Source organism: Neomonachus schauinslandi, unplaced genomic scaffold (assembly GCF_002201575.2).
Source record: "Neomonachus schauinslandi unplaced genomic scaffold, ASM220157v2 HiC_scaffold_1235, whole genome shotgun sequence".
NCBI classification, from domain to species: domain Eukaryota; kingdom Metazoa; phylum Chordata; class Mammalia; order Carnivora; family Phocidae; genus Neomonachus; species Neomonachus schauinslandi.
In genome coordinates, this window is record NW_025409925.1 from 1 (window position 1) to 9,887 (window position 9,887).

Sequence of the window (9,887 nt, forward strand, 5' to 3'; positions counted from 1 at the left end):
CCAGGCCCCAGCCCTCCTCCCTCAGACCCAGGAGTCACTATTCTCTCTTCAGGAACCCAATTAATCCCCTTATCACATCTTTCCTTAAGACCCATGAACCCAAGTCCCTGGCCACTTCTTTTGGGGGATCAGTATAATTTCTGATTCATGAAGACTCAGAAATCTCCAGCCACGTTTCCCTATTGTTACGAACCCGAACATGCTTTCTGTGGAAGACCCACAAATTCAGGCTCTGCTCCCCACTTCCATGGAAGACACAGAAATCACAGCAGGCTCTGCCGTGGACCATGGCCCAGGGTGGGGATGGGGGCTCTTCCTTGTCTGTGGGTCTATAAAAAGGTGAGCTTTCTTTCCGTTTTGATCATCTCCCTAGCGGGTTACTTGCGGCGTGCATCACAGCCTGGTTTAACGCTAGTTCATGAACCAAACTTTCTTTCTTTCCTACCTGTGGTGGAGAAAGAATTCTCTGGGTTGGGAGCATTTCAGTGATGGTCCCAACGGGGGAAGCAGGGCAGTGGGACACACATGAACTGGCCCTGGGCACCTGCAACTCCTCACAGGCACACCTGAGCTCTGGCTTGGGCCCTGCTCTGCGGGCCGTCTGGCCGCTCCTCTGTGCAGTGACCGCTCTCCAAAGAACAATGCTCCCCCTCAACCCTTCCCCCTTTCCATCCTCCCTCCAACCGCTCCGGCTGGCTTTCACTTCCGCCCTCCAACTGCTCCCCTCAAACTGGAGATTTCCTCATCCCATCCCGCCCAGCCCCAGCCCTCCGTCTACTGAAGCTCCTGACATCATCTGACACAAGAGATCCCTCCCTCGGCCTTGAAACACTTGGTTTACCTGGCTCCCATCTGGGAAGGAACACTTTCCTGACTGTCCTCCTAGCTCATGGGCTGTCTTTGCTGGCTCCTCCCTGTCCCTAGTCCACACCAGGGTTTCTCAATCTCAGCACTATCTACATCAGCGCTGGATCATTCTGTGCTGTAGGCGGGCTGTCCCGTGCCTCCCAGGATGTGCAAGAGCCTCTCCAGCCCCTAACCCCCGGATACTAGTAGGACCTCCCAGTTATGACCAAAAACATTTCCAAACGTCGCTGAATGCCCGCAGGAGTGTGGGACAATTGCCCCCAGTTGAGAACCTCTAATGTAAACACTGGAGCGCCCTGGACTTTGACCCGATCACCTCTAGCTGATGCTAAGTGTCCACTTCTTACCCCGACCTTCTCCTGAGGCGCCAGCGTCACACAACTAATGGCCTATCCAGTAACCCCAGCTGAACGTGACAGTCACCCCGGGGTCAGGGATGCTAGACCCCTCTGGCTCCCTCAACCGACCCACTCCTGAAACTGCCTCCTGCCGGGTCTCGCCATCCCAGGATTGGCCCTTCTGTGCCCTCCGTCGCCCACAGCCACCACCTGGCGTGACGCTTCATCTCTGTGCTTTCTCATCCCCACATCCACTCTGCGCCAGGCCCCGACCTGGCACCCAGGTAAGTCTGGCTCCCGAGTGGCCATCAGGAACGGCTTCATGACGAGAATGTGTCAGCTGCATCCTGATCTCATCTGCTGGCTCTGGGAAGGCTGAGGGACACTCGGCAGGTTACCTAACCTCTCTGAGCCTCCTTTTCCTTGTCTTTAAAATGAGGATAGTAAGGGGCACCTGGGTGGCTCAGTCGTTAAGCGTCTGCCTTCGGCTCAGGTCATGATCCCAGGGTCCTGGGATCGAGCCCCACATGGGACTCCCTGCTCAGTAGGGAGCCTGCTTCTCCCTCTGCCACTCCCCCTGCTTGTGTTCCCTCTCTCGCTGTGTCTCTCTGTGTCAAATAAATAAATAAAATCCTAAAAAAAAACAAATGAGGATAGTAAGTCCTACATCCTAAGGCTGCAAACATCACAACGTCTGGCACAAAGCTTCCACTCGAGAAATACCAGACGAGTGGTGGAAAAAAGCTAACATACAGTGACCACTCACCTGGCGGGCCCCACAGTGAGGACACGTCATTCGTTATCTCGCTTCGTCCTCACATCAACCTACGCAGCAGGTAACAGCATTACCCCCATTCAAGAGTTGAGGAAACACGGGTTAGCTAACTCATTAAGGGTTCTCTGTAGCTGGGCAGGGCCAAGATTCCAAAAAGTCTGGCCAGAGTCCATAGGATTCAGTACACTGCTTCTCTCGAAGAAGGCTGACTTTACAGAGGTGGAAACTGAAGCCCGGGGGCGGGAGGGGAGCGATCTACCCCCACAGCACTGCGAATCCACGGCAGGGCAAGAGCCTCAAGAAACTACAACTCCCATGATCCTCAGGGGCGGAGGCCCGGCGCGCAGGCGCAGGCGCTGCCGGGAGCTGTAGTCGTGCGTGCCCAGGGCAGGCCGGCTCACCTGAGCACGTAGGAGCGGACGGGCGCGCTCTTGTAGATATACTGCGCCAACCACCACTGCACCGTCATGTTCCAGTAGTGCATGCCGTCCCGCACCCGCACGCAGAAGTCAGTGCCGCAGCAGTCGATGTTGCGGATGGTCTCATAGTCGTACTCCAGGGAAGCCGCCTTCTCCGGACTGGGGGGGGGTGGAGGGTGAGGGTGGGGACAGACATGCAGCTCAGCCACGCCCCGCGACGCCGGCTCCTGTCCCAGCCCCGGCCGCTCAGGAGGGGATCACGGCCAGGCAAGAGCTCTGGCTGCCACGTTTGCTAGGCAACAGGGGAGGGGAGCCCAGGGGGAGCCTTTCGGGGAGGAAGACGGCTGGGGGGCGCAGTTCACCGACAGTGGGGTCCTCCTCCTTTTGGTGACGGGGCTGCAGCAGCAACGAAACGCCTGCGGGGGGCTAGAGTTGCTAAGCTACGAGTCCTTAGCAACCTGGCCCTTCGCTGGTCTCAGATGCTAGGGAAAGGCGCTTCCTTAGCAACCAAGCTCACTACCTTCCGAGAAGCCCCCAAGGGTGGTCCCTTCTGAGTCGCCAAGACACTGTGGTTGCCCGGGAAGGAGCATCCCTAATAACGAGGGGGTCTGCGGTTGCCAGGGAGATGTTCTAGCTAGACCCACGCGACTCCTTGACGTCTCTGTTGCCGGGGAAAGGGCATTCCTTAGCAACAAGGCCTAGGATGTTTAGAAACGCTTCTGGAAAGGCCTTTCCTGGCAGCTGGTCCCTATGATTGTTTAAGAAGTGTCATCTCCAGCAGCACGGGGGTTCCTGGGTCCCTGTTGCCGACACCCCCAGCAGCGGCGAACACCCTGCACCCACCGGAACCGCTGGTGGCTTCTGATAATGGGACCGGAACCATCTATTAAGAGTGGGGCCCAGCAGATTCAGAAAAGCCTTCAATTCCTGCCTGACCTTTTCCGGGAGACACGCTGTCTAGTCACTGGAGGTCCACCCGTGGCTGCGAGGGCAGTGGCTGAAATTCGTGTGGGGTGGCGCTTCCCCCTTAATGGAATGGCTGTCCGTGACTACCGGGGGATGGCCCAATCGCAGCGAGGAGGAATTCACAGTTTACATCGCTGGGCTGCTCCCCCCAGCCCTAGCCCCAGGCAGAAGGCCACCCCTGGTTGCCTGGAGCAGTGGGGCACTCCACTCCCAGTTGCTGGGAGCATCATTTCCCTAGCAACATAGGCGCAACACTTCCTTAGCAACAAGACGCCGCTGGTCAGTGGCAGTGGGACCCACTAGCAACCAAGAACCGGGTGGGACGGAGGTGTAGCACTGCTAAGCAGGGCAACCCACGCTTACCAGGGTACGCCCTTGGTAACGGTAGGAAAGCGACCCGCAGTGGCTAGGAGTGGTGTCCCCTCAGCTGGAGGGCAGCGGGGTCAGGGATGCCCTTTCCTTAGACGGTCCAGGCTGCCAGGACATCCCATGGTTGGGGGGGGGGGGTGCTGGCTTCCAGCAACAAAGGCCAGTCTAAGGGGCTCCATTTACATAGCAATGAAAAGCAAGTCTCGTGGCCGGAAGGGGCAGGCCGTGGTTGCTAGGGAACCATTTCCCTAGCAAAAGAGGGTGGGCCCCAGCCCAGCGCAAAGATGGTAGCCCAAGTAACCAGGAACAATCGAGTTACTGGGGTGACACTTCCATGGCAACAGAGGGGTGGCACATGGTCGCTAAGAGACCACCTTCCTTCTCCTAGCAACAGAGCGCAGTCCGCCATCCCAAGAGGTGACAAGCAGTAGCACGAGGGGCAGCGGGAGGTCCCGGGGGCGCCGCTCCCCAGGACAGGGGTAGGGGGGCTGTGGTGGCCAAGGGGCAACACTGCACTGACAACAGGTGGTGACGCCGCCCCCCGCTCCCCGCTCTCCTCCCTGCTAGGGGCAGGGCCAGCCAGTGGTGATGGGGCCTGCTGGGTCTTGGGAAGCCTCCCTCCCACTGCCTGACCTGCTGGGGGGTGGGCATTGGAGGGTGGGGCCGCCCCCGGCCCGGGCTTTGGCGGCCACGGGGTAGGCCCCGAAGCCGGCAGCAATGCAGCCGCACTCGGCGGCAATCCAGGCCACGTAGAAGCGCATGCGGAAGGCGAAGAAGACGGGGACCATGTAGAAGAGGCGGGCGGGCAGCGGGCGGGCGTAGAAGGCGTCCTCGCGCACGGCCTCCAGCGGGAAGAGGTGTGAGGACAGCAGGAAGAGCAGCCCGAAGAGCGGGGCCGGCCAGGCCCGGCGCAGGAGGGGCCGCAGGCTGGGCACGGCCCCCGGGAACGGCTGCTCCAGCCAGTCCAGGTACGTGCGGTAGCGGAAGAACGGGCCTGTGGCGGGAGGGAGGAGGGGCAGCTGGTCAGACTCCACGGGGCTGGGAGGGTGGCCACAGCTCGGGGTCTGGAGGCCAGGTCATGGTCCCAGGATCTCAGTCTCCCCTGAGACTGGGGAGCTGGGGGGGGGGAGCAGAGACTTGGGGAGGGACCTGAGACTGGGGAGCTGGGGGGGAAAGCAGAGACTTGGGGAGGGCAGGGGGAGGAGTGGAGACTTGGGGAGGGGGCAGCTGGTCAGACTCCAACGGGCTAGGAGGGTGGCCACAGCTTGGGGTCTGGAGGCCAGGGGCCTGAGACTGCAGAGCTGGGAGGGGGTGAGGGTATGAAACCCGGAACAGGGGAGGGAGGCTCAGACAGAAAGGGACAAGAAGCCAGTGAGTTGGTAGGCTCTTGATCTTAGGGGTCCTGAGTTCAAGCCACACGTTGCGTGCGCACTGGGTGTGGAGGTTACTTAAAAATACAATTTTAAGTGTGCTGTATATACACAATGGAGTATTACTCAGCCATCAAAAAGAATGAAATCTTGCTATTTGCAACAACGCAGATGGAGCTAGAGAGTATTATGCTGAGCAAAGTAAGTCAGAGAAAGACAAACACCATGTGATGTCACTCATGTGGAATTTAGGAAACAAAAGAGATGAACACAGGAGAAGGGGGAGAACAGGAGAGAAGAAAACCGTAAGAGACTCTTAATGATAGAGGACAAACTGAGGGGTGATGGACGGAGGTGGGTGGGGGAATGGGCTGGATGGGGGATGGGCATTAAGGAGGGCACTTGCTGGGATGAGCACCGGGTGTTGTATGTAAGGGATGAATCACTGAATTCTGCTCCAGAAACCAATATTGCACTGTATGTTAACTAACTAGAAGTTCACAGGACTCAGAGAAAGAAAGAGGACAGCCAGCCAGATCAAGAGGAACAAAGACCTGGAGAAGAGCGGGCTACGGAGACAAGTCCCTAAGAAAGATGGGGACGGATGAGCCAGGCCTCGAGGGCCAGGGGGTGAGCTCTGCATGAGGGAGGAGGCAGCGCAGTGCTTCTGGGGAGGAAGAGGGTGGTGTGAGAAGTCAGAGGGTCGCAGGGGCCGGGTTCCTGGCCTTGCAGGCACTGAGGACTGGGGGTTCTGTTCGAAGAGCTAGGAAACCACCATGGGCTGGAAGTGCTGGAATATGGTTTCCCTTGGCCCCCCCACCCCCGCCCCAAGCAGGGCAGGCACTGCAGGGGGTCACTGATGGAGAACGGGGCACAGTTGTAGCACCTGAGATATGGTGATGACCTGGCCGGGGGAGGGGGCAGTGGGATGAACAGAAGTGACAGCCTCCCAGGTCACACAAGACCAGAGAGAGTAGGATCCCATCCGTAAATGATCAGAAAGGGCCAATCTAGAGAGACAGGAAGCCAACTGGTGGTGTCCTGGGACTGGGGCAGATGGAGGTTGGAGGGATGATGGCGGGACAGCCCAGGTTTCCTCGTGGGGGGACGCAATTGCCCCACAATGACATGGTGGTGGTGGTTGCACGACTCCGCAACTACACTGAAAACTAGCGAATGGGATGTAGTTTTCAGTGGGTGAGTATCGATTACAGTTCGGTAAAGCTGCCATCAAAAGGAGAGCCTTCTGGGAGGTCGAAGTGAGTGAAAAATACTCCCTGAGGCAAAAGTGGGAACAGAACGTGAACATTTGTTCCCTGGTGGCAGAAACATCAGGGTTGTGCAGGCCTTTCTGCTTCATCGCCTGTGCTCCCGAGAAGCCACAGGAATCCCTGAGGCCGAGAACAGTCTGTCTGTCCTCTGGGGGAGCCGTGGGAGAGTCCGAGCTAGAGCCAGGCCGCGATGCTCGCCTTAGAGCAGCAGATGCCGGCGTGGAGGCAGGACTCTGAGTGGGCACAGACCCCGGGGTGCGCGGTGGAGACAGGGTGACGAGGCGCAGGAGGCAGGCCTGGGGGTGCAGGCACACTCACCTGTCATGATTCCCACATAGCAGTAGCTGTAGCTGAGCGTCTCCATCAGGGACGGAACGTCGGGCAGGAGCCCCAGGCTGGGCCCCTTGCTGAAGCCGGAGGCCATTTCCTTCCTCTGGGCCAAGTGCAGGTCCTGAACTTCACTGGCCAGACTCACCAGCTGGGAGGAAGGGGCGAGGGCAGGGCGCAGATCAGACAGCAGAGGCAGGGTAGCAGCTTCTTGCCCGCCAACCCTCCCTCCTGGGCCCTTCCACCTCGGTGCTCCCCCTTCTGGGTTCTGCAGCCCGCAGCTTGATACCGCTCACGCTCTCATGGTCTCCAAACCATACCCCGGACTGGGCTCCTCCCTCCAACCCCCAAATCCCTCAAGAAGCCTTCTGTCATTAGTAGTCAGGTGCCTACGGGGTTCCAGAGGGGAACACGGTATCACCCACACTCCCCACAGCGGGGCCTCTTCCAGCCTGTCTCCTCAGCAAATGCCACCAGCAGCCAATTAATCGCTCAGGACAGAAACCTTCCTTATTCCCCAAATCCAATCCCGTAGGTCTCGGAGTCTGTCACTTTTGTGTTGCCTCCCCCCTCCCGGGGCTGAATGTGTGTGGCCTGCCCGCCCCGACACCTGCTCTCTACCCTTCTCCGCAGACCCTGGGCCGAGCCTGCAGCAGCAGGCCTCAGCCCGGCTTCCAGCTTCCCCCAGGGTCCTGCCGATCGATCGATCGATCGGGTCCTGCCGATTAAGAGCCCCAGGCGGAGAGGGGGCAGGCAGGCGTGAGGGCTGGGCTTTCCTTCCCTTGTAAGATCACCTGGGGTTGACTGTGCCCGTCGACTGATCTTCTCAAGGTGGGGGCTCCCCGGCTGCTGGTCCAGGATTCCCGCACTGTCCCCTCTGGCTCCTCAAATCACCCCCAATGCAGGATCTCCTGCTAGAGTTCTGACTATCAAGCCGCCACTGCTTGTCAGCAGACCTCTGATCAAGGAGGCCATCCTCACTCTTCTTGCCCTTCCCGTGGCAATTCCATCAGCATCCAGAGCGTATTTCCAGACATGTAAACCTGGTCACTTTTCTTTCTTCTGGCAACAAACCAAACCACCACTTCCGGTGGGTCCTGGGCCCCATGGGAAGCGCAGAGCCCTCACCGTGGCCCTGTCCCCCTTCCTTCTCCTGATGAACACTCGCTGGGGCTAGCACAGGCCTGCTCCCACATCCTGAAAGGCTCTTCCTCCAGCTCTTGGCTAACCCACTCTGGCCTGTCCCCGCCTTCCCGCGGAGAAGCCAGGATGCCGACGAGACCTGGTTCACTACCTCGCGTGACTGTCCTGGAGCTCAGCACCCAGGAGCTCCTGACTTTTCGGTCTGGGGTGGGTCTTGGATCTGCTTTCACACATCTTCCCAGGTGATACAGAGCCAGACACAGGCGTTCCTGGTTTTGTGCCCTTAGATAAGTGCCTTCTCTCCAAAGCTGTTTTTCCTACTTTGATAAATGGCTTGCGACCAACACACGCTCCTCAAGAACACGCTGGTGAAGCACTTAGCTCACGCTCTGGCACACTGCACACACCAAAGGACGCCGACGGTTACACTACGGGGCTAGGGGGCGGTATGTACTTCTTTACCCCAGAGAATAGCTGAGAGGTGAAGTCCCACCCCTGGGATGCGTGGGAGATAAAAGCCCACCTCCCCTACTCCCCATGGGAGTGGGCGGGAGGAGGAGGTGAGGATGGGGAGTTCAGGCAGCACAAAGGGAGGGCTGGAGGGGAGTCTGACCTTCAGCGTGAGCAGCAGCTGGACGGCATTGGTGAAGGGCGTGGGAGTGGGCAGGCCCAGCAGGCTTAGTGCGCGGAAGAACAGGAGGTAGGAGAAAGTCCAGGCGAGGGCGAGGGCATGGCAGGAGCTGGGGCAAAGGCAGAAGGCCAGCTGCGCTGGCTACAGGGCCCTGGCCTCCACCTCCCCCAGATTCTAGCTACAGACCCTCCCACACCGCCCACAGAAAATGGGAGAGTGACCGTGGAAGAAGGGGTGCAGCCACACAGAAATGCACCACGACACAGAAGAAGGAAGGCTCAAGAGAAGCTTTCGGGTGAAAACCCTCCAGTCCTCCGTTTTTTCTGTGGGAGGCAAGCAAAAGGGAGGGAGAGAGACGTAACAGAAACACGAACGGTGGCAGGGCCGGTGCAAGTCCTCCTTTCTCCTGAATACACGATTTGGACATCAAGGAACAGGTCAAACACACAGGGACGAGACCCAGAAGAAAAGGCAGAAGAGGGGAAAAAAAAAAGAAAAACAGGCCAAACGACACAGAGAATTCAGAGATTAACAAGAGACACTCAGAGACAAAGGCAGAAAGGGAGACAGACCCAAGGAGGAAACAGGTTGCTTCCTCCTTCCCCTCTGTTTCCCCCCTCCCCACGCCCCCCCCACCAAATCCTCACCAGGGCTGGGCCTGGATGAGGGCCCAGGTCCCAAGGATGGTGATCAGAGAATGCAAAGTGTGGGGGCCACAGGTGAACAAGGTGAGCCCCAGGCCCACAGCTGCTGCCCCCCATCTCTTCAGCCCAGGTCCTGCAGGGAGAAGGGACAGCATAAGCCTGGAACCTTCCAGGGAGTCCCCTTGCCCAGTCTCCCCCACGCCCCCCCCCCAATTTTCCACTAGGGAGGGAACCTGACTCACCAGCTTTCTTAAAGAGGAAGCCGATGGGGATGGAGATAAGAAGAACCACTAGATAAGTCCACTCTTCAGGCGACATGGTCTGGGGGAGGGGCAGAGGTTTGTAGTAAGAACCCAAGAGTCCGTCCTTCAGCTCTTTCCCCTTGGAGGATTCAGGAATCCTCTCCCCCTAGTCCCCAGTTGTTGAGGATCATGAAGTCCTACCCTCTGCTCCTCTCCTCTGAGAACAGGGGATTCCGGACCTCCAGAACCTTCCTCCTTCCAGGATAAAGGAATCCACCCCCAGCCCCGCTTTTCTGAGAACCCAGGCCACCAGTCCTCTTATCCTGTGAGAACCCAGGAATCCCAACCTCTCAACCCCTCTCTGCGATCGCAGAAATCAAAGCTACTCCCCCCACCCTCACTGAGGACCCAAAGATTCAGACATCGCTTTCTGAGAACCCAGAAACAACCCTTGTCCTGGGCCCTTCCCTTGGAGAGCCCAGGATTCCAGAGCTCCCAGCCTCCTCCTCCTTCGAGGATCCAGAA

The 9,887-nt window shown here is 58.6% G+C and overlaps 1 protein-coding gene across 1 annotated transcript; it reads right to left on the reverse strand.

The window, feature by feature from the left end:
- Window positions 1–2,311: 2,311 nt before the first annotated feature.
- Window positions 2,312–9,446, reverse strand: LOC110573763 (lysophospholipid acyltransferase 7). The gene is made up of 6 exons (XM_044912329.1): window positions 9,363–9,446; window positions 9,124–9,253; window positions 8,459–8,585; window positions 6,694–6,853; window positions 4,368–4,728; window positions 2,312–2,558 (listed from the first exon to the last, which is right to left on the reverse strand). The coding sequence occupies exons 1-6, from the start codon at window positions 9,436–9,438 to the stop codon at window positions 2,378–2,380; spliced, it is 1,035 nt and encodes a 344-aa protein (XP_044768264.1). The 5' UTR covers window positions 9,439–9,446; the 3' UTR covers window positions 2,312–2,377.
- Window positions 9,447–9,887: the final 441 nt, after the last annotated feature.